The following is a 24,929-nucleotide window of genomic DNA, read 5'->3' as shown; positions in this document are numbered from 1 at the left end:
ACTTTATAAATCTTTTGATTCTTTTTTTTAAAAAAATAACTCCTGTGACATTTGCTTGGTTTACAGTAATCACTGGTACTATGTATTATGTTATCTTTCTGGCTAGGTTCTGGAGGTGGGAACAGATGGAATAGTGACTCTTAAACTAGCTATGAAGTCCGAAGATAAAAGACTACAAGATCCTTTATTTAATTTTTTAAAAATCCTTATTTCTGATGCAATTTAACATCTATAGGGGTAAATCGATGTGACATCACTGTTCTATTTTTTCCCCTTAATTATGAACAAGAAAGGAAGATATGCTGGTGAAAGTTTTCCAATATTAAAAAAAAGAAATAGTAGTTGCCAAAAACAAGCTACATATGCAAAATGCGCCTCCTTCACGAAAAAGACAAACCTCCTTCCCTATTACATAAAAAAGCAACGGGAAAGAGCTCTGCTGAGATAGTTTGTCTATTTATAGGTGTCTCCTTCAAAATAGAGTTCTTGCTTGAATTCTTGTGTTAAAATCTTAATTGTCTATAATGATGAATACTCTGACATTGACTGCTTCCAGTCCAGATTGCAAGGACCAGAAGTCTAATATCCTATAATTTGGAAATGGAATTAGACAGACAGACAGACAGACACACACACACACACACACACACACACACAGAGAGAGAGAGAGAGAGAGAGAGAGAGAGATGTCTAATTCCGTGTCTCTCTCTGTGTGTGTGTGTGTGTGTGTGTGTTTGTGTGTGTAGATATAGATATAGATATAATCTTCATAAAGCCCTGAATAGGTTTGGTTTCTTGTTTGGGTAAATGGTGCTGAAACTCTGTTCAACACCACAGGAAGTCCTCAGCATACAATCACAACTGAGGCAAAACTTCCATTATTAAGCAATGTGATTTTTAAGTGAGTCCTCCTGTGACCATGCCTGATTTTACAAACCTTTTTTGCCATGGTGGTTAAACTAATAATTTGGTTGTTAAGAAGGTCTGGCTCCCATCCCCGCATTGACTTTGCTTGTAGGAAGCTAGCTGGGAAAATAAAAAATAGCAATCATGGGATCTTGGGATATCGTGACTCTATAAATACATGCCACTTGCCAAGCACCTGAATTATGATCATGTGGCCATGGGGATGCTGTGTCAGTTGTAAGTCCAAAGGCAGGTCGTAACTCACTTTTTTCGGCCTCATTGTAACTTTGCACAGTCGCTAAACAAATGATTGTAAGTCAAGGACTTTCTATATCTCAAGCAGGCAATATTCACAGCTTAACCTTGGCTTTGTCATTGGAGATCTAAATGCTCTCCATGATACAAGTGCCTTCCTTTAACTTAGCAACTGAATCATCTGGAAAGTCAGAAAAGGGAGGAGGAGGAGGAGGAGGAGGAGGAGGGTGGGAGGAGGAGGGTGGGAGGAAGAGGAAAGGAATTTAGAAGAAAACAACAATAGTTTTTCCACAAAAAAAAAACCTGCCATAGTTTTTACATACCAAGTTCCTGCACCAACTCAATCTCATCCCGGCAATTGTGGTTGCAGGTGTCTTGTTCTATCAGGATCCCTCTCTCAAACTTCTTGCATTCCACACATTCCCTGTGCAGAAGAAAGAGTCATGAGCAAGGAGAATGGGGAGCAATAGTGATTATTGTTGCCATGTTCCGTCCCTATAAAACCAGGAATTTGATGTCTTCTCTCTAGTCTAGGTCTTCTTCTGCTCTCACAACTCTATGATGTCTCGCTCTGCTACCTGTTAGTTTCCTGGTTGCATATAACTAGATGAGGCATGCATTTTATTTTATTGAGGATGCACTCTTTATTTGAAAGACTTGCTACCTAATCACACTTGGTTAAAGAACATTTCAAAAGAACATAAGAAATCTGTGTATTACATCTCAATAGCAGTTACCACAATTTCCCTCTTTCTCAGTTTTAGTTAGATGTAGCTACAGTACAGTTAAGTTATTACTTCTAAATGTGCACCATATATATTATTTCAAATTGTTGCTGCTGTTGTTCCATGAGTCCTAGGCTCTTGGTTAGAATCATTGAAAGTAACCCAACTGAAAAAGTTGTGATATCTAATGCAATAGTTACAGCAATTAAAATACAGTAGAGTTCCTGCCATACTTGACTTACTTGCCTCATGTTAGTGCTTTTTTTAAATGAGATAGCATCTATTTAGTTTTATCATTGAAAAACCTATGAGAGAAGCAGTGCATTGAAATGAAGATGCAAAATACAATAACCACATAGAGAATGGCTACCAAGTTCAAAAAAGAATTACAGCACAGGACACTCAGAACTAGAAGCTCTGAACCACTTCAAAGAGAGGAACTGTTCCATTTAGATTGACAAGTGAGTTGCAACTTTTTAAAATTCTTGAACAATTTGCACTATTGGACTGGGATGGTGAAATGCCATCATTCCTGAAGAATGAAGAACAACAAAGGAAAACAATATCCATTGGTTAAGCTCAGATTTTTTTTTTACTTAATACTGTATACTGACATTGTTATCTCACTTTCCCCTGAACCAGGCATGAAATCCTCTTATCTTTGCTACCAGTTCGGAACCTTCTGGGCACGCACAGAACGTCCATGGTGACGTCTGGGCAGGTGACTAAAGCCTCCCACCGTCGCCGCTACCGGTTCGCCTGAACTAGGGTGAACCAGCAGAATATCATTTCTGCCCCCAATTCATAAACACCAGTGACAAAATAAATGAGCTTATGGGGAAAAAATAGGATAAATTATAGGAGAATGAGAATTATAGCAAATATAATGAAAAGATCTGGGTCAGGGTGTCACGTTCTGAGCATGTGCTGAAATAAAGAATTCAAGCGGGAAGCACTCGACACCTGATTGGCTGGTCATTTGACAGCTCCTGTATAAAAAGGGAGCTGTCCAAACGAGCAGTGAGCATTCCTGTCTAAGAGCCGGTTCTGAAGTTAGCCTGTATTTGTTAGGGAATAAAATTTGTTAGCCTTTTATTCCCGTCTCCGCCTTAGTTCTTCTGGCTACCCACGGTCCTTTGGTATACACCACTGGTGACGGTGGGATTTGCCAACTGAGGTGTGAGTAGCTGAAGTCACTTGCTGAGTCACTAGAACCGCGCTTCCCTTATAACCCTGCTGCGAAGAGACGTCGCTGAATTCACTGACAGGAATGGCCACGTTAAACTTCGCGCCATTCAACTATGGCTCCGAAACGTGGGAGTCATATACCGCCCGTTTTGAATGTTTCCTGGTCACCCACGACCTCACCGAGCTGACGGATGAAAGGAAATGCGCATTTTTCCTGTCAGTATGCGGCTCAGACGTGTTCCACACTGCCAGGGCTCTCACAGCCCCTGAACCTCTCAAGGCCGTGCCATGGCCTGTCCTGATGGCAAAGCTGACGAGCCATTACGCCCCGTCTCCGTCCAAGATAGCCCGCCGACATGCATTCCATCCACGCAGCCAAGCCGAGGGAGAGTCAGTCAGCGCCTATGTTGCCGCCCTGAGATCGGCCGCCCTCCACTGCGAATTCCGTTATCTCGACGAGGCCCTCCTCGACCGCCTGGTGTGTGGCCTCAGAGACCTCAAACTGCAAAAGCGGTTGTTGACGAAGGCAGACCTCTCCTTCCAATCCGCATTCGATGAGGTTCGGGCTTCCGAAATGGCCACGGCATCCCTAGCTACCATTGCGAAGAGCCGGTCTACTCCAATCGCACAGCCCGCCAATACATTCAATACAGCTGCCGGCCTACTGGATACGGAGAGCGATGAATCGGACGCCGAAGGGCAAGAGGAGGACATCAACCGCCTTTATGAGGCAAACAGAAAGAGCTTACCACCGCGGAAGGGCGACCCTAGATCTGCATGTAGTGGTTGCGGAGGCAACCATGAGAGAGCTGAGTGCAGATTTAGGCAAGCCCTCTGCCAGCGGTGTGACAGAAAGGGCCACATCGCTCGGGTGTGCCGAGCTGCGCAGCCCATGTCCTCCTCAGAGTTTCAGGCCGATCGGTCCTGACAACCGCGGAACCGGACGGAGGGCCCGAAGAAACCTAGGATGGACTGCCAGGCCATCCTCCGGAATGCCAATCAGGGCCTCTCATGCCACAATCTGCAGAAAAAGATTCAGCTGACTGTCAACACTGAAGGGAGGCCCTGCGAAATGGAGCTGGACACCGGCTCCACTACATCCATTGTGTCCTGGAGCACGATTAAACGCCTTTTGCCCCAGCTGTCAAAGCGCCAACTACAAGACTGTAACCTTACATTACAGGACTATCAGGGCAACCTGGTTCCAGTGATTGGCACCCGCAGGGTCAGAGTGCAGTTTAAGAGGTTCGATGGCTGGTTACCCCTCATCATAGTCGAGGGCCGGTTGCCCAGCCTTCTTGGCCTCGACTGGTTCCAGTCCCTCGGCCTTCAGATCAGCGGCATCAACCACCTAAGCACGTCGGCCCTAGACTGCCTAGTCAACGAGTTCCCTGCCGTGTTTGATGGCACCCTTGGCAAATACACTGGCATGCCCGTGTCGTTCAACCTCGACCCATCCGTGCAACCGGTGCGAATGAAGCCACGCCGAGTACCCATCGCGCTCAAGCCGAAAGTGGACGCCGAGCTAGATAAGCTCATGGCTCAGGGCGTCCTGGAGCCAGTGGACCATGCACGATGGGAAACACCCATCGTGTTGCCAATCAAACCAGATGGCAGCGTGAGAATTTGCGCAGACTACCGCTGCTCTATCAACCGCGCTCTGCCCTCCAACGCGTACCCGGTGCCAGTGGTTCAGCATCTTCTCCACACCTTGGGCGAAGGATCTATCTTCACAAAGCTAGACCTCGCCCAAGCCTACCAACAGCTAGTGGTGGACGATGAGGCAGCTGAGGCGCAAACGATCGTCATGCACCAGGGCGCATTCCGATGCCGCAGATTACAGTTTGGGGTCAGCATCGCCCCAGGACTTTTCCAGAGTTTGATGGAGTGGCTGCTGCAAGGACTCCGAGGCGTCGTCCCTTATTTTGACGACGTCCTCGTATCCGCAGCCTCCCTCGACGAACTCATGGCCCGCCTGCGGGAGGTTCTCAGCAAATTCCAACAAGTGGGACTCAAGGTCAAAAGAGACAAGTGCCAGATCGCAGTGCCCCAGATAGAATTCCTAGGGTTCCTCATTGATGGTAGTGGCATTCACCCCACGGCTGCCAAGACCAAAGCCATTGTGGAAGCCCCTGCACCTACCAATAGAGCTGAATTACAGGCCTTTTTAGGCCTACTAAACTTTTATGCTGTGTTCCTGCCGCATAAGGCGTCTGTAGCTGAGCCACTTCACCACCTCCTTGACTCAGGTATGGCCTGGATTTGGGGCCGCCGGGAAGCCTCCGCATTCCTGGCGGTTAAACACCTCCTCGTCTCCAACGACGTCCTCGTCCAATATAGCGAGCACTTGCCCCTCGTGCTCGCTTGCGATGCTTCACCCTACAGGGTAGGCGCTGTCCTCTGCCACCAGCTACCCAGTGGGGCAGAGGTGCCCATAGCCTTTTTCTCCTGTACCCTATCTGCCTCCGAACGCAATTACGCCCAAATCGATAAGGAGGCTCTTGCTATTGTAGCCGGAGTACGGCGTTTTCACCATTACTTATACGGCCGGCCATTTATGATTGTCACCGACCACAAGCCGCTGCTCGGTTTGCTGGCCGGCGACCGCCCTGCCCCACAAGTTCTCTCTCCGCGGATGACACGCTGGTTTGTCTTCCTTGCCTCCTATGAGTACCAGCTGCACCATCGCCCAGGGAAGCAGATCGTCCATGCCGACGCACTCAGCCATTGCCCCCTGCCAGAGGCCCCTGAAGACTCTGCTGCTGTCGCCCCAGTATTCCTGATTGACGACCTCAACTTGCCAACTTCTGCCGCCGACATCGCCCGGTTGTCCGCAAGGGATCAGGTAATTTCCTGGGTGCTAGACTGGGTTAGGTGAGGGTGGCCAAAAGACCCCGTGGAGCCTGTTTTCCTGCCCTTCAAGTCTCGCCTGGCAGAGCTGTCCATTCAGCGCGGCTGCCTGCTCTGGGGCCACCGAGTAGTGGTGCCGGCCTCATTGAGGACTACCGTCCTGCAGCAACTACATCACGCCCACCCCGGCATTGTCCGGATGAAGGCCCTGGGCCGTAGCTATGTGTGGTGGCCTAAGCTTGACCAGGACATAGCAGCCCATGTCGCGGGGTGTCCACAATGCCAGGGCACCCAGGCTTTGCCTCCCAAAGCTGAGCCCCGTACATGGGAACCCCATCCACATCCTGGTCCCGGGTGCACGTCGATTTCACGGGCCCCATTCAGGGCCGCATGCTTTTCATCGCTGTGGACGCCTTCTCGAAATGGGTTGAGGTCATCCACATGCCATCCACCACTGCCGACGCACTTGTCGTGACCCTCCGCCACCTCTTTGCCACTCATGGCCTTCCCGACGTGCTGGTGTCTGATAACAGTTAACGTCTGCCAAATTTGAGGCGTTCCTGGCTGCCCAGGGTATCCGACACGCTCTCACCTCCCCCTTCCACCCGGCTAGCAATGGCTTGGCGGAGCGTGCTGTGTGCTCCGTCAAAGAAGCCCTTGCCAAAATGGATCACCTTCCCTGGCAAGAACGCATAGACACGTTCCTGCTGGCCCACCATTCAACCCCCTCCCCGGACTCCAATACCAGCCCGGCGGAGCTACTCATGGGTCACCGGTTGCAAACAACCCTTGACCGCCTGCACCCAGCCTACTCCAGCCCAACCCCCTTAGATTCCCATGGGGGTACCCGCTCCTTCGGCCAGGGGGAGGCAGTGTATGCCCGGAATTACGGAGGGCATCCCTTGTGGCTACTGGGCATTGTGGTTGACCAGACCGGGCCCTGCTCCTACAGGGTCAGGCTCGACGACGGCAGAACTTGGAGACGCCACTGCGACCAGCTGCGGAGCAGACACCAGCCGCCAACCGACCAGCAGCCACCAACCGATCCACAACTTCGAGCAAGCGACGCGGGGCCCAGAAGCGAGGAAGCCGCGAGACAACATACAGCCAGTGCCCCAAACCAAAGCGGCGACTTACTTGGTGGGCCGGCACCATCCTTGGCTCGTCGACGACCCGAGCAATCGCCATCCTGCGAAGAAGAGTCCTCGGCCGGGCATCCAGGCTCTCCAGGCAGCACCGAAGGGCCTTGCACGTCCAGCCGAATCAGGCGTCATCCAGCGTATTTGCAAGACTACGCATGCACGAGCTTAGGGGGAAGGAGTGTCACGTTCTGAGCATGCGCTGAAATAAAGAATTCAAGCGGGAAGCACTCGACACCTGATTGGCTGGTCATTTGACAGCTCCTGTATAAAAAGGGAGCTGTCCAAACGAGCAGTGCGCATTCCTGTCTAAGAGCCGGTTCTGAAGTTAGCCTGTATTTGTTAGGGAATAAAATTTGTTAGCCTTTTATTCCCGTCTCCGCCTCAGTTCTTCTGGCTACCCACGGTCCTTTGGTATACACCACAGGGAAATCTAGGTTGGGAATTTAAAAAAGTAAGCAATAAAGAATGAAAAGAGTTATTCCCCATTGTCTCTTCTGGTACACAAAGATGGCAATTCATGTTCCTGAAATGAGAAAATTTCAGAATAAAATAACTCTAGATGCTGCACTTGAACAGCATCAAACTACAGGTAGTCAAATTTCAAATATTAATGTGGGGTAAATGCCATAATAAATTTGCATTAACGAACAGGTGGTCCTCATTTAACATATGCCATCTTTAGTGATCCTGCAAAGTTAGGATGCTGCTTAAAAAGTAATTTTACAGCTGGTCATTGGACAACTGCAGCACCTCTATGGAGCTATGAATACTGTTTGTGCTCTTCACAGATGGCTTCTGACCAGCAGAGTCAATGGAGAAGCATAAGCCATGTTCATGGGATGTCTCACTTAATAACTGTGAGTGATTTGCTTAATCATTGTGGCAGAAGTGAGGTCATAAGTCCTTTATGATTATGTTTGGAGACTACATGTATGCACTTGCCTGTCTTCTATGATGCCAAATTCACCATAGTAATCTGAGAGAAATGACTTGGCTTCCCAGAAGAGTCTATTAAAAAAAAATCGTATGACTTTTAAATGTCCTGCTCTACCATTGAAATTGTTTGTTTCCTGAGGAAATAAACGACTATATACTTTCTTTTATTGAAGCATGCAGATGACATATGGAACAGGAAGTGATATGTTATCAGGTTTGGTTAAGACATGGGCTACAGTCAGACTCAAGGTCATATAAATAGAAACCTGAGCAGAAAAGGAAGGGGAAAGAAGAAGCAGAAGAAACTCTGATTGACTCTTAAAATTATTTCCAACTTTGAACAGGAACAATAATACAAAATCTTCATGAGTAGAGGCACTAAAAACTATGCTGACTCCAGTTGTAATTGCAACAAAATCATTCTAAAAATGTTGTACCAACAAGAAATAAACAATTGGCAACATTCAGCAACCAATGATTATTAACGCTGTGAATCAGCATGCAGGATAAGGTTTCCTATCAATTAAAAAGAGCAGATAATAGCCCAGTGCAATCCAGTGGGTGTTATGTACTCGGAGTTACGACACTGCCCAAGAGTGTGCTGGCCAGGAGATGGTGCTGATTGGCTAAGCCGCGCAAACCGCTTGGCGGGAGAATGCTGTATTGCCATTGGTTGCCCCATCTGACAGCTGCTATATAAAGAACTGTCAGATGGGAATTCTTTGTTGCCGGTTCCGGAGTTGCCTTGCTGTTAGTGCGTTTCTGCTAGACAATAAATGGTTGTTGTTTCATAACCTGTCTCACCTCAGTTCCTACCTGCCTGGTTCTCCGAATAGACCAGTGGGGAACGTAACATAGGGCAGATAAACATGGAACAGGAAACAGAACAGAAAATAATGAGCATTCAGATTCATCCAGAGGATAAGCAGACATTAAAAAAAATGAATACATGCCTACAAGTGCTCACAAGATAATGATTCTGATTCAGAAGGCATAATTAAGGGATGGGAAAACCCACAGTAAGAATCAGGTGATGTGATCAGACTCCATTTCTCATACAATTTGACTGCCAGCTCAAGTCTTATGAAAGGGCAGTAGACGTGGTAGTAAAGCACTGGAGGCACCAATGGATTACTTGAAGAACAGATCTGCATGCAAGGGACAATAAAGGCTAGGAGGCAATCCTAACAAAGATAACAAGAGCTGCAGGTTACTAGTGTGCCTACTGAAGCACTGCTGCAGCCACATGACCAGCAATCAAGTCGATTTATGTTTAAGTTACAGCTGACACATGTAACATACAGATTTAAACTTTCTTAATTTAAACATCCAATCTTGAAGATCCTATAGTTACCACCAGGAAAGGTTCTGTATCATACAACGAGCAAAATTACAGCGAGAGATTTTTATTCCTGATAATGATTTCATTTATTCAAACAATCTCCTCCCCCCCCCACACACACTTTGGTCAATAAAAGTAACAAAATGAGGAGAGATATAGGCTGCCACTGCTCACCTGTTCCCAGCCCCTTCATTAGCACCAGGACAGCCCAGCTGCCTATCAAGCAGCAGAGACCCGAGAAGGGAGGGGACAAAAGTTTTCTATTTTAGAGCTTGATAGTCCCAGCCACAGAATGAGCAGGCAGAATAAACAGATTGTTTAAACAGAATAAACAGAAACCAAAAAGCCCAGGAATAAAAGTAAACTATCCCAGCAATAAGTAAATAGAAAAAAAATGACCCAAACAATAAAGACTCTGATGGAGCACAAATAGAAAATGTGTGTATGTGTGTGTGTGAGAGAGGGGGGGGGGCTGTCCTCCATGTGGACAAAGTAATTGCAGATTGTATTATTGTAGGACAGTTCCAGCACTTCATATCTTTCTTTGCTTTCAGCAGAACTTCTTATTTCCATATGTAGCAAGACAGTGTAAGGATTACAAAAAAAAATACCGTTTAACCTATTTAACCTAACATTGTTAATCCACATTAACTTACTCTAAATTGTGGGTTCAACACTAAATGTGTTGAAGCAAAGATAGAAAAAAAACTTTTTGCCAGCTGTAATTATATGACCTTACATCACACCCCCAAAAAACCCTTACGTTTGTCCTTTATTTTGATCATTTAACCTGTACTGTAGCATTATTACCACAATGCACATTCTTTCATATTCATGTGAAAAATATGGAAATAGAATTGTCTTTTAAAAATGAATTTACTTACATTGTCTGAGTTTAGATATTTTTATTAGAATATGCATTTTGTTTTATTTTTTCTTGCTTTTGTTCCAGAATTTTCTTTCAAGAAGCACAATTATAAACAGTTTAAAATTTTGATTCTTTCAGATTTGCCCCCTTTTTGGTTTTTTTCCCTTTATTTTTTGCCAAGAAAACACGATCACCATGGATGTTATGCATGTGAAAAGAACACAAAAATAATGCACTACCTGCTCAGAATCTTCTTAAGTAAAACAAAAAACTATTTAAGAAATTGATTTACTGCTAGGAAAAAACTACTGTAAAAAACAATTGGCACAGAACTTTTTCAGACAAGTCAGAAAAAATTCCCAGCCCTATTTTAGTACCTCACTATAGAAAATGAGTTATGGATGATACAGGCAGTTTTACTGTTATATAGTCATTTTGCAGTGAGATGGACAGCAAAAATATGTAATATCAAATTAACAAACAATTAAAATATTTTACCAGAAACCTGAGAAAGACATTTCAGTTAATTCTACAAAGAGGAGATACTGACTTGTGAATGTTATGAATGGGATTTAGACAATTTACCTGAGTGGTCATTAATAATGTCATCACAGGCTAGGAATTTGATTAAGATTGTTAAGACTTTGGAAGGCTCCTGGGATATGATCTAACCTGATTTGAGCAGATAAAAAACAATTCAGAGCGTGCATTCCAATTTGTTCTTGCTCTTCACAAATATTGACATTCACAAGCATGGCCAGATCCCCAATGATTTGGAAATAGGAGCCATTGTTTTAAAAAGATCTGAGGGATGACTCTACAGACTTTATTCCCATTGGCCTTTTCAAGTATAGACAGAGCGTGTCACTCCAGGCCCTCATACTATCAATTTAGGGAGAGGCGTGAACATAATCTTTCAGCAGAACAGTTTTAAAAGTTTTAAGTCTCTGCAACTGATCATCACTTATTATGCATTTAACCCACAGCTCACTATTGCCACATTTACAGGAAGAGCAAGAGGTATAGAATGAAGGAAGTGTTGTGTCATTGCAATGCAAAGCCTGCTTTTTTCGCACGCATGGTTGCGCCTATGTATGAAAAGGTTTGACTTGCAGCCTGATTGTGCAACATTCCTTTCCTCATTTTGACAAAAGCAGCAAGATCCTACAGATTCCATGTGTCAATACAGTATATTCTTGAAAATGAGGCGCAATCTTCAAAAACATTTATCGACTGCCATTTTAACTTATAATAGTTATCCTAGGAAGGTACCTGATCTTATTAAATGCTGATATTACCAATGGGAGGGTACCTCAGTGTCCCTGATTCTGAAAATTGCCAAATGATCAGAAAGAGGTTTTCTGTGCTCATTTCAGCAGCACATACACTAAAATAAGAAATACACATCTCATCAGACTTGTACGTTTGTAGCTACAGCTGATGTGATAATTTGAATTTCAAGGAATTTTGCTGGCTATGTATCATCATCCCTTATATCATTGCCATTGGATTTCTCCCTTCCTGAATTTGAATTGTCAGTGGAAAGGGGTGGGGGGAGAAAGTGAGGAAGGTTTGACTATATTGTGCGCTCATTGAGTTCGAAAACCCAAACCATTAGTACTTCTAAATATCCTGAATTTCAGACCCTGTGTTAGAGAAACAGGGCATAACTAAATATATAATGCATCTGAAAGCTTGGGACTATTTGAGAACAAACTTGTGCCGAACTTAATCTTTGTTTCATGTATGGTAATCCTTGGGGCCATTTTCTAAGGGTTATAGGCAATATCACAGGCAGCCTTCTTAGTGTTCTTTGCTGTTGAGAGGACCAAGGTAATTTGGTCAGAATTCCAAAGTTTCAAAGCGTTTTCGAAATTTAGTTAAGATAACTAATTTTAAAATTAGGTCAGGAATAGTCACCTTTTGGGCCTGAATAAAAATCAATTTCTTTCCTGAGGAATGCATTCTGTCATCTGCACCTCTATAACTGTCTGGTTTGGTTCTGCAACCCAACAAGACGGACACAGACTTCAGAGGATAATTAGAACTGCAGAAAAAACAATTACTACCCACCTACCTTCTATTGAGGATCTGTACACTGCATGAGTCAAAAAGAGGGCCATGAAAATAGTTACAATAGCAGTTATAGCAGTTAGACATATACCGCTTCATAGGGCTTTCAGCCCTCTCTAAGCGGTTTACAGAGTCAGCATATCGCCCCACACAGTCTGGGTCCTCATTTCACCCACCTCGGAAGGATGGAAGGCTGAGTCAACCCTGAGCCGGTGAGATTTGAACCGCCGAACTGCCGAACTAGCAGTCAGCTGAAGTGGCCTGCAGTACTGCACCCTAACCACTGCGCCACCTCGGCTCTTACAGAGCCCTCGCATCATGGACATAAATTGTTTCAACTTCTACCCTCAAAGCGATACTATAGAGTACTACACACCAAGACAACTAGACACAAGAAGAGTTTTTTTTCCAAACTCTACTAAACAAATAATTCTCTCACCACTGTCAAACTATTCACTAAGGCTGCATTACTATTACTATTAGTCTTCTCATCATTCCTATCACCCATCTCCTTCCAGTTATAACTGCAGGACTGTAACTTTGTTGCTTGTATCCTTATGATTTATATTGATATTGATTGTTTCCTGATTGCTTATTTATGACTATCATTAAGTGTTGTACCTTATGATTCTTGATGAATGTATCTTGTCTTTTTATGTACATTGAGAGCATATGCACCGAAGACAAATTCCTTGTGTGTCCAATCCCACTTGGCCAATAAAGAATTCTATTCTATTACCTAGGATTATACCTGATACCATTACCTATGATTATGAGTAATTGGTAAGTCCTAAGGCTCAAACCCTAATAACTGGTTTCTTTCTCATGAAACTAAATCAGAATTTGGCACTCACTTTTTGATGGTGCAGGCATCAGGACAGGTTGGGCACTTCTCACAGGTATCTCCGTAAGAGCCAGGCTGAGTACAGACACATTTCCCACAGGAGCAATATCCACGGCCTTGTCCACTGCATATCATCCCATTGCTGGACATGCAGGTGTCTGTCCGAGTTGTACAGTTGCAATACGTTCCCGTCCAGTCAGGGTTGCAGGCACAGTCTCCACAGACGCATTTCCCATGTCCTACAGGCAAACAATCATATGAAAATGGGTCTGTATTGTAGGCCATGGATGGGACGGGATACTTCTCAGAAAGCTTTATTTTTTAATGCCAAGATCTCAATTTTAGCATTAAAGGAGTCAATTCCCTTCTACTTCCCAATCTTTCTCCTCAATAACATGTGGAAAAAAATATATAAAAGTTAAACAGGATAACATACTGGAGATCATTGACTGAGTTTAGGGAAGTGGTTATTATTTACTGATCCTTTTTTTTCTCATACAAATGTTAGTAACCAGAAAAGTTTCTTATTTTTATTACTTTATTATAGACAATTTCTCCCTATTTTCTCCAAAGAACTCCAAAGGATTCTGCCAAAGGTTGGCTTCAAAGTCTTTCAGGATTCCTTTCAGACATTCCAAGCAGGGCTGACCAAGTTTCCCAGGGCTCTGGAGAAAGACATTTCACCAACTCCTCTTCATTTTATGCAGTTAGAGCTGAATCATATCTCAAGTTGCAGTACTGCATGTTGGTGTGTGTGTGTATGTATGTACACACACACACAATTAATTAAAAACACAACAAGGCTGAAAAGTCAGATTCTCAAGTATGTAAGGGAGGCCGTCTTGCCTATCTCATTTTTGACTCACCAGCTTCTACCCACCAAAACGTCTGTAATGGTACAACAGAATCACTTATTTTAACAGTTCTGATATCATCCCAGAAAAGTTGAGATATAATTGTCAATTTAACCATTGTAGATAGTGCAAAATTGTGTCTCTAGAAGAGTGTTTCTCAATCTCCTCAGCAATTTTAAAATGTGGGGACTTCAAATCCCAGAATTCATCAGCCAGCTCTAGGATAGGGGAAGGCAATGAAGTGTCTGTGTTTAATAGTAGCCAAATAGCTAGGACTTGCCCTTGCATGCACTTTGTTCAGCTGTGCACTGACCCTTTGAAACTACTGAAGCAGTGAAGTCATTAGAATAGGAACATTATTGCATTAGGAGAGGAATGCTTAGAGGCCTCTACAAAAAGTTGCCATTAAAATAACCAGCGGAAGTATTTTTTTTCTATAGTGTTATTGATCTAACTAGTAATACAAATTCATGAACGGCGGGAGGAAGGGAGGAAGAGGCAGGCAGATAGGCAGGCAAATAGCCACACAGACAGCAGCTCCCTCTGAAGAGGACGAATGATCATGAAGAAATTTAATGAGAAATTCCAGTGAATCATGGGGAAAATGAGCTGAATGAGCAGTTGGCTAGAACAAAATCTCTAGCAATACCAGGAAAATGTATACAATATGAGGAACATTTTGTGAGTTTGTCACATAGCTAAGAAATAATTACTTGTCTGGAATAAACCAAGACACAACAGCTTCATCAAAAGATATTGAAGTGGAGGGTTGGAAAGTAGAATAGCAACAATAGAAAAGGTTCTCGGAACAGTTACAGATGTCCAATTAGATTTTGGATTTTCCTGCTAAACTCCACATCTCAGAATCAGATTTGCAAGCCATTTCATCTGACTTGCTCTCATACACAAGATTAATTATAGCCCCATGTCACAAAGAAATGTAATGTAGTAGGGAAATATTTCCCAGTTGGGGAACATCTTTATCTGGACGACAGATTGCTCTTAAAGTATAGAGTAACACCAGGGCCACTAAGGGATATGGCAAAACCATTCAGAATTCACATTCAGATTTGAGCAAACTCCACTAGTTTTCTGATGTTGTATAGTTTGATAATGAAACATCTGCAGGAAAATAACCAAGATCTGAGAGCATTAAGAACCCCACATTCATTTTTGGTCATATTTCTAAGACAGCTATTGCCCCTTAGCATTTTTCTCAGAACAAGTTAGAAATAGTTGCACAAAGGATTCTTAAGGAAAGCAAGCACCTTCCTTCTTTTTGTAGTACCAAGCTGCAATCCTGAGATTACTATGTATAAAACTGTGCCCTCCAGCTGTGTCCTGGCTGTTTATTATTAAGCAGAAGAAGCCATGGGTGTGTTCTTCAAGTGAAAAATTAGGCCCAAATGACTTTGCAGCCCAGATCAATTCTAACTGTTCCAGTAGCCACTGAACAGACTTAACAGAAAAAAAACCCAGTATAATAAGTTTCTGGGAAAAAAACCCACAATGATTAAGTTGTGTGATGTGCACCTGGCTAGCCTATTTTAGCAATGTTTGAGGAACATCCTGACATCTCACATTGCACAATAGTTGTATTTTATAGCACGTACAGAAACTTCCATGAAATAGAAGGAGTTGTTGTTCTAGACACAAGCATGTACCCACTTCCTATAATCAAATCACAGCAATTGTTTCGTTTAACACTGAGTCACACACACAAAGCAGTCATGAGTTCCAAACAGATAGCTGCTTCTCACACTTTCCCCCTCTTTCATGAAAGCAAATTGAGTCCTCTCTGGATCACCAAGTTAATGGTTATATTGTAGGAAACAATGTTTAACTGTTTTTTTTTTTCTTAAGCAGCAAGTTGCTTTTGGAGGCATACAAACACAAATGCTTTTTGCTAACTCCTACTATACTAAGGTTGTGATTTAATTAGTTCCTAAGGAACAGATTTTTCCGTTCTATTCCAAACAATTTGGTAAAGCACAAGTTTGACAAATTATATGTGTTTAGTTATTCCAACTTGCTTTGGCAAACATAAATAACTTCGCATCTGTATGTTTATAATCCCAATGATAATTAAATATCTGAGTTATCCTTTAGCCAGAAGGAGAATGAATAATCTGTGATATATTTACACTCCTGCACTTGCTCACAGCCTAGACAAAAATAGAGAAATAAAAAGATAACACCTTCTATTATTTTTCAAACCACATATGATTATGCCATAAAACACTTGAAATATACCCCAGAATGAGGCCCTTTAGATCTCCAAATGTTGTTGAATTATCCCTCTCAGCCATTGTTATGAATTGGTTATGTGAGCTGCTGAGGATGCTATGAGAGACTGCTATTCCTTAATAAAAATGTAAAAGCCTAGGTATTGGAAAGGTGTACCAAATACTAAATATTCCTTATCCCTACATACATATGTGCAATGGCATGATATACATGCAAAAAGAATGCATTGTAATAGAGCAACATGTTTTTTGTTATTTGCCTCCTTTCAAACTCCTTGAAGATGTTTTTGATCCTATTTATGATTATTAATTATGAAGTGTTTTCTAAAGAATTTACATTTTTGCAGATATGTTTTGAGAACACTGCAGTTTCCCACACTTTAAGCACATGCATCATTTTTTCAGTGTCAGTTCTAATCAAAAGAACTTTACAAGGGCTCCTTCCTTCCCTCTCTCCCTCCCTTCCCTTCTTGTAGGGGAAGAGAATTATAAAGAGGAATGATGGGACAATAGAAGGAAGGATGGAAATCATGATATTTTCTTTCTTTGCTCTTTGCCTTTTTTCATTTATCTTATCTCACCTTTAAATATAAATTGTTATATTTAAATATTATACAGGTAGTGCTTGACTTTGTTTAGTGATCATTCGGAGTTACAATATCGTTGAAAAAAATGACTTATGATTGTTTTTCACAGTTATGACCATTGCAGCATTCCCATGATCATGTGATCAAAATTCAGAGGCTTGGCAACTGGTTCATATTTATGACCACTGCTGTATCGCAATGTCATGCGACCTTCTGACAAGCAAGCCAGTGGGAAAGCCAGATTTACTTAACAACCAGGTTGCTAACTTATCAACTGCAGTGATTCACTTAACAAGTATAGCAAGGAAGATCATAAAATGAGGCAAAATTCACTTAACAAATGTCTTATTTAACAGCAGAAATTTTGGGCTTGAGGACTACCTGTATTGTTATACTAGTATTGTCCGGCCTGCAACCACCTTTTCTTTTGGATCTTTGGCCTGCCACACCTCGCACTCTGATTTAATTTTGGATGCTATTTGGAACCCTCACAAGTATTGTATTTAAACATTGTAGTGTTGTTTTTTTAAGACAGAAAGAGGACTCTCTGGGAAAAATCATTCTTCTTTGCAGGTATGTACAGCTCTTAGAAGCCCATCCCACTCCCTCATGCTACTCACCTGAGCATAGTTCCCCTTTGAAGCGAACACAGGAAAAGTCATCACATTCACAATATTTGCCCGATATCCTGCCAAAGTCACTGCTGTAGCAAACACATTGGCCACAGATGCATTCTCCGCGCTGGTTGCAAAGCGGTTGCCCCTGACTGGGGCTGCAATTGTCCTGCTGGGATGGGCCATAGTCTTCCTCTGAGCACTCACAGAGGGAACCCAGCCGGCCTGGGTAGCAACGGCACATCCCACATTCAAAGGTGCCATTCCCATTGCTACAGATCTTGCTATAAGGTTTGGCAAACTTCTGGCAAGCACAGTCACAGTTAAAGTTCAACAGAACCGTCAGGCTGTCTTCAAAGCCCACTGGCTTAATGGTGAAAGAGGTCTGCCGGTCCTTTGGGCAGCCACGGATCTTCGCTTCAACGCTGAAGCTCACCTGGGAAGAGGTTTAAGAGAAAGAATTACTCAGGTTAAGGAAATATCCTTAAATATGTCGCATTCAGTTTAGATCTATACACAGAGAAAGAGATAGAAAAACCAATCAGAATGATGTATAATTTTTTGAATGGAGTTACTGGTTGCAAAATCAGCATGGGAATAGTTTCCTTGTAAGGCTAATGTACCTGCAGCAGGTAATAGAATATATCAGCTTGGATGATCTGTACCTACAAAGTAATTTAATGAGAGACCACTCACAAAAAATCCAGGGCTGCGTGCTATGCAGAAAAGGTCAGAAATAACAACGAAACCTTGAGAAACCAATTGTACATGATTGCAAACAAAACTATATGGATATCTTGTCTTTAGGTTTGTCTTTAATTAACCTATTACTAATAAAAAGGGGAAGATATATTCATTAATTTCAGGAGGAAAATTTGTGGATGGAAGAAAAGTGTTTAACTGTTGTTCATCTTCACATCCCTTCCTCAAATCAAGTTCAACTTCTTTTTACCACCACCACCCCACCCCGCAAAGTTGGTCTCCAAGGTCCAAAATAAGCCAGGCTGAGATAATGAGGAAATTATCTTAAGTGTAAGGTTGTGTAGTGGACAGCAAAAAACTAAAACAAAAAACTATTAAGTATTTCTAAACATATAGTAACCATTGATTTATTTTATTTTGTAATTTCATTATTAAATTTAGACACCATCCATCTCACTATCCAAGTGGCTCTGGGTTGCTTACAAATACAAACAATAAAATCAATTAAAAGTGACTTAATTAAAAGCAAAATTAAAATTGAGTAAAGAAAAACATAAAAACAGAGTTAAAAAGGTTAAGTTTAACATCGTTAAAAGGTGGAGGGAGCATCCTCAGGTCAGCAACCAAGCCCTAGTTAGCCTGCTATCCTTTAGTTCTTGCATCAATTGAGAGAGCCAAAGTCATCATGTTCTTCCAAAATTCTTCAATCACAACTGCCTATACATATCTCATCTGCCTACTGGGCGGGATGGATCAATGTAATTGGGACAACCCAGTTTCTCAAGTAATTTGGTCCCATGCCATGAAGGGGTTTAAATTCAATATTTTTAATAGGACCTGGAACCAAACTGGTAATCAATGTAGCACATAAGGTAAAGATAAAGGTTCCCCTTGCACATATGTGCTAGTCATTCCCGATTCTAGGGGGTGGTGCTCATCTCCGTTTCAAAGCTGAAGAGCCAGCACTGTCTGAAGACGTCTTTGTGGTCATGTGACTGCATGACTAAATGCCAAAGGTGCACAGAACACTGTTACCTTCCCACCAAAAGTGGACCCTATTTTTCTACTTGCATTTTTACATGCTTTCAAACTGCTAGGTTGGCAGAAGCTGAGACAAGTAATGGGAGCTCACTCCATTATGTGGCACTAGGGATTCAAACTGCCAAACTGCCGACCCTTCTGATCAACAAGCTCAGTGCCTTAGCCACTGAGCCACCGCGTCATTATAGGTACAATCTTCAGAATGTGCAAAATTGGTAGTGTGCCCATATTCTGAACTAGCTGCAGCTTCCAGATCGGTTCTATGTAGAAAGCCTTGCAGTAGTCCATGTGGGAAATGACCAGGATATGAATGATTGAGAGAAGGACCTTCTAGCCATGATTGTCACATGATTGTTATATTACGTGTGGTGGCTAATATGAAATTGTTGCTTTTCTTCTGTTATGGCTACTTTCTGCTACTGCAGAGACAATGTACAAAATTTCTGAATTTGCAGAAAGACATTTTCTTCTCACTATCTACCCAAGCAATCTTTTTCTCTCACTTTGTGTTTCACAGGTCTACTAAGGCAAAAGCCCCATACCAAAGGAGAGACTAAGATGCTACTGACACAGGTGGATGCCTTTTATGTAATATAATTCAACCTCCCCAACAGGAAGAGGTTGGATTCTTAAAATGTGCATTCACACTGGGAAGAAGAGAGAACGTGTCTAGGAATTTAAGGTTCATATAGCTCATTCAAACAACAAATGCTTATTAATTTTAGCTTTGACCATTATACAGACAAGAGTATTTGTGAAAATAGATTATTTGGCTGCCCATGTCAAAATGGACATGGTGGGCAATACCATGCATAGAAGGCAGCTTAAAGTAGCCAACAGGAGTTAGGCAAATTGCAGGTGGCCATTGGTGCATTCCCAACCTCATTGTCAACGAAACACCTTACATTCTCTCTCCAATAACAATTGTGTCAAGAGAAGAGAGAAATTGCTTTAAAGCTAAAATAGCAGCATATTACTTTAAGCTGCTTTGAGTGTGAGGGAGAGGAGTTGAAGGCAATGTCTTGAAAAAGCATTACATAAAAATGGTTCCTAAGCCTGAATTTTGTACTGCACCTAGGAACATGTGAGGATGAGCTCTCACAAACAAATATTCAACGAATGTTTTGAACTGCCCAGATTCAAGGTCCATTTTGTGTACAACCTTTCCAGAAATATATTGTGGGTCCAATTATGCTACTCTCAAATCTCTGAGTTGTGTGTCTTCTTGCAAAACTTCAGAAATGTCAAAGTGTTATTGATTCTTTATAAACAGGTTGTTCATAAAGAAGGAAGGAAGCAGGTTTATTGCAATTGTTACAATAAAAAAATGTACTGTCCTATAATTGAAGTCGTTTTGACCCATGATTCCTTGGCACTTATCTCTATTTTTTGCTTCTTCCTTGTGGTTGGCTATTTTGTGTGACTGCGGGGGCTGAAGTGGTGTTTCTTGTTATAGCAATACATTAGAGAGACACATTTGCTGCCCGAATGCAGATACTAAAAAAATACAAATTTTGTGTTGATATTTTTTTTTGCTACAATGCAGAGAGCAACTTTAAAAAGGGACAGCTTTTTGACCAGAAAATCTACCTATCCATTGCAGAAATTTAGGTTTCTAAATTTAATTAAAATTTATTAAGGTTAATCATAGCTGAGCTTTTTAAAACAATTATGGCCCCTTTTTCAAGAAGACATTTGCTAAAATAGGACTGATATCAAGTGGTCATTTCCAGATTGTTAACTCAGGAAACAGAGACAAAAACCCAGCTTGATAATGGAAAGATGTATATTCTATTCAGGAAATGTTCCTTTAAATACCTTGGAGCAAAACTTACAATAAATGTTTCTCAGAGCTCTTGTGGGGTTAATATTTAACCCTATAGCATGCTTACGGTACCAGTAGTAGAGTATGACATTCCTCTTAAAAGTGATGGAAATCACCATCTTAATTGTAGCTTTAATTGCAACTCTATACAACTATTTTTGCCTTAATATAGTGCACCCATAACTCACTGTATCGCCGATCTTGAGTCCAACACAAGACTTAACTCCAGGAATGACTTCATTATTAAGGCAGGTGGCATTAAATGAGAGGGACAATTCCTCTGGGAGATTACGGACTTCTAGTTCAACCTTGGAACGGATTTTCTGAGGAAGGACATAAAGATACAATCAGCCTCTATCCAGTTGCAGACCTCATCTAAAAACCCAACTAATCTTCCCAATTTAAATTTGACAGGCTCCAACTCTTTTTTTTAATAATCATGGTTCCAGTATCTCCTTCAATATACTTAAATTAGTTAGTTGATGTAGATAAGTTGGTAAGAGTGGTTCAATTGAGCTTAAGCGGGGGGGGGGGGATTTAATAGCATTCCATGGCAGAGGGAGCTAATGGGAAAAGCAATTAAATATGGATGGGAGTTTCTAAAATAAGGCAGTATAACAAGTCCAGTGAGAAAAATATTAGGGGCAGTAGAAAAAGCCTGGTATGGTAAATAATAGAAAACAAGAGGGGCATCTAAGTAGCTCAGACCTTTAGACATGGACTTGGGGAAATTAAAGCTCAGCAGGATGTTGGCAAAGGAGGCTAAGAATAATAAAAAGAGCTTCTTCGATATACTCACAAGAAAAGAATTAGTGCAACAGCTGCTCTGTAAAGATGGCAAAATGCTAACAAAGAGCGAAGAAAAGGCAGAGCTACTCAACTACTATTTTGGTTCAGTGAAAAACATCTTGGAATAGAAGTTGTTTACACACTGAAAATGTGTCAGCAATGTAACGTTGCTGAAACAAAAAAGGCAACTGCAGTTTAAGGCTGCATTAACAGAAGGAGTATTTCCAAATTACAGGAGACAATAGCTTTCCCTTAATCTATGGCAATCAGATTCTCAATACAGTGTTCCATTCTGAATAGATGAAGAGGGATTAAGACCAGGGGAATGATTAGGTAGCATATGTGGCAAGGAAAGCCAAATGGCATGTGTACCATCTTTTTAATACAAATGACATGACACCTACTTGCAGTCAGAGAGAATAACACGACTGACACAATCACATTATTGTCATTTTTTGCCCATCGTGGCTAATAGCAGAGCCTTATGATTCAGACAAACTAGAGTGGATGAAGTGAAAAGCACTAAGGGATTGTCAGGGGTCTAAGAACTAAGTCTCATGAAAAGAGATGGAAATAAATGGGGATGTATAACCAGGGGTGGACTGCTGGGAGCTTGCAGGGGTTCGGGAGAACCTGTAGCTAAGATTCTGTGCAGAGAACCCCCAAATCCCACTCCTGGATGGCCCTGCCCACTCCGCCATGCCCCTCCCAAGAGTCCCCACGTAGAGCCCATTTTGGATGCAGGTAAGTGCAGGGTACGCACGGAGGTTCAGGAAGGGTGAAAAATGGGCCTACCGGAAGTTTGGGATGGCTGGAAACTGGCTTGTTTCAGGCCTCCAGTGGGCCTCTGGAGCCTGGGAAGCTCATTTTCACCCTCTCAGAGGCTTGAGGAAAACCTCCAGAGCCAGGGGAGGGCAAAAATCCTTCCCCACTGTGGTGCAGGAGGCTGACTAGGCCACAACCACACAGCAAGCGGGCAGAGAACTCCTTGCTAAAATTTTTGAAGCCCACCCGTGTGGATAACCTTGAAACAAGAAGGCTGAGGAGATATATGATAAAATTCTTCAAAGGCCTTAAAGGATTTCAATAAAGAACATTGAAAAGTCTGCTCAGGGCATAGAACAATGAATAATAGATTTATATTACCGGGGATGCAGATTATATCTGAATGTAAGGAAAACCTTTCTACCAATAAAAATAGTTCAGCATGGACCAATGATCCAAAGATGTGCTGGATTGCTCTTTGCTAGATATGTTGAAATAGATTGCTAGTTATCTGCTTAGGATGCTTTGAATTCCTGTACTAAGTAGGAAGTGGATTTATTACCTAAATGGCTCCTTTCAGTTCTATGTTCTTATGAAATCAAGGATCGGATTGCTCAGCCATAAAGTTCCTAATGTAGATTTCTGTAAGTATCTATCAACTGACCACCAGAAATAGGAATCTTAACTATTAAAAGAAACTGTTCAGTGATTCAGTCAGCATAAAAAAAACAAAAAAACAGTTTCATGTAGTGTTAAGGCATCGGGAAACTGTCAGTTCTAGTCCTGCTATAGGCACAAAGCCAGCTGGGTGATCTTGTACCAGTCACACACACACACACACACACACACACACACACACACTCACTCAACCTAGGAAGAAGGCAATGGCAAACCACTTCAGAAATCTTGCCAAAAAAAAACTGCATAGACATGCCAGGCCATTGTCAGGGGTCCAAATGGATTCAAAGGCACCCTCCAAAACAGGAGATGGATTCAATGCTAGTAGAAAAGATAAGAAATACTAAGGACAACTTTCCTATGGAAGTTTTAATGTGAAACTGGGATTTTATACTATCTGCATTTATGTATTTAGAATCAGATCTTCCTACCTAAATGTATATCCATCCTACTGCCATACTCAAAAGAAGGCAGTGCCAGAGGTTTTAAATGGAAGAAAAATAGTCCAATATCCATCTCAGATATTGGTAACATAATTTTATTTTAGCAAATAAATTTAAGAAAGCCACAATACAGGAAGGGAATATGCATTGGCAGGGGAGGGGGGCAACGCAAAATAAAACCCCTCAAGTGCAATGATTTATAAATTACTTTGTCTGGCTTTTCTTTTAAAAAATGCCTGCATTACAAATAAAATTACTAGAGTTCTTTAGAAATTAACTCCCTATTTGTATCTCCATTCATTCCCTAAATTAGAAGGCTTTGTGTTATATCTCTGGTACGTGACAAATGTTAGTCAAGCAGAGGGCTGGGAAGTACAAGCTGTTGCTTTAATTATCTAGTTATGGATAAGAACATATTTGGATGAAGTCAAAAAAGTCAAAATGGAATCTATGACCGTGTGATCAAAGTTACGTTCTTTCTCATGTATGTCACAATTACAACATTCATTAAATAAGCAGGGTTTCAAATATATAGTTATGCTCCTACCCCATAGGCATTTTTTACAACCCCCCCCCCCCCAGTTTGCTATTTTAACATCTACAGAAGTTACCTTTTGCGTCTAGTGTCAGGCAAATCCTGATAATAACTCAGTGAAACTTTTAGATATTCTTATTCATAGACTCACCCCATAGGAATCTAAAATAAGCTGTAAAACATTGCTTGAGTCCTTTGTCAAGGTCCCTACAGTAGTGCCTGGAAGCAGCTCACTGTAGTTCTGAAAAGAAAACAGCAGATATTTCCCTTAAATGGACAAATACAAGCTAAGAAAATTGGGATACAGGTTTTCTATGTCAGACTGGTTTTTTTAAAAGGGGGTTAAAAGGGAGCCAACACTACCCTCTTCTTATCTCTTGTCCTTTGATTTCTTTTTTCTAATAAAGAACAGCCAAAAGGGAAACAGCAACTCAAACAAACTTTTCCTTGTTTCTTTTACTTTCCAGTCCCACAATATCCCATAATGTGGGATCAATGTTTCTTCTTACCTGGTAAAGGCCAACTATGTTCTGAGTCACTGCAAAAATCAAGTTAATGTTTTTCTGTGAGAGTTTATCTGTCAACAGACCAAGGGATGGGTAATCCTTGGGAAGAAAAATCAAGAGAATCAAATGAGTAATCTGCTTGCATATCATTGCATAGGAAAAAAAATAATAGCTTGGAATTGGTTGAATACAGAAATATGCCACTTACTAGCTAT

The 24,929-nt window shown here is 42.0% G+C and overlaps 1 protein-coding gene across 1 annotated transcript in view; it reads right to left on the bottom strand.

Annotated features, from left to right (window-relative positions):
- Positions 1 to 24,929, bottom strand: part of ITGB3 (integrin subunit beta 3) — a 75,979-nt gene that overhangs the window by 9,527 nt on the left and 41,523 nt on the right. Inside the window, exons 7-12 of the mRNA XM_032237339.1 lie at positions 24,718 to 24,813; positions 24,360 to 24,449; positions 21,187 to 21,321; positions 17,437 to 17,866; positions 13,140 to 13,368; positions 1,485 to 1,585 (exon numbers count right to left, since the gene is read on the bottom strand). Of these exons, the coding sequence (XP_032093230.1) occupies positions 1,485 to 1,585; positions 13,140 to 13,368; positions 17,437 to 17,866; positions 21,187 to 21,321; positions 24,360 to 24,449; positions 24,718 to 24,813 (1,081 nt within the window). The remainder of the gene's footprint in view (positions 1 to 1,484; positions 1,586 to 13,139; positions 13,369 to 17,436; positions 17,867 to 21,186; positions 21,322 to 24,359; positions 24,450 to 24,717; positions 24,814 to 24,929) is intronic.

This window comes from Thamnophis elegans, chromosome Z (assembly GCF_009769535.1).
Source record: "Thamnophis elegans isolate rThaEle1 chromosome Z, rThaEle1.pri, whole genome shotgun sequence".
In the NCBI taxonomy this organism is placed as follows: domain Eukaryota; kingdom Metazoa; phylum Chordata; class Lepidosauria; order Squamata; family Colubridae; genus Thamnophis; species Thamnophis elegans.
Note: the sequence above shows the minus strand (reverse complement) of the source record. Positions and strands in the feature narration are given on the sequence as shown.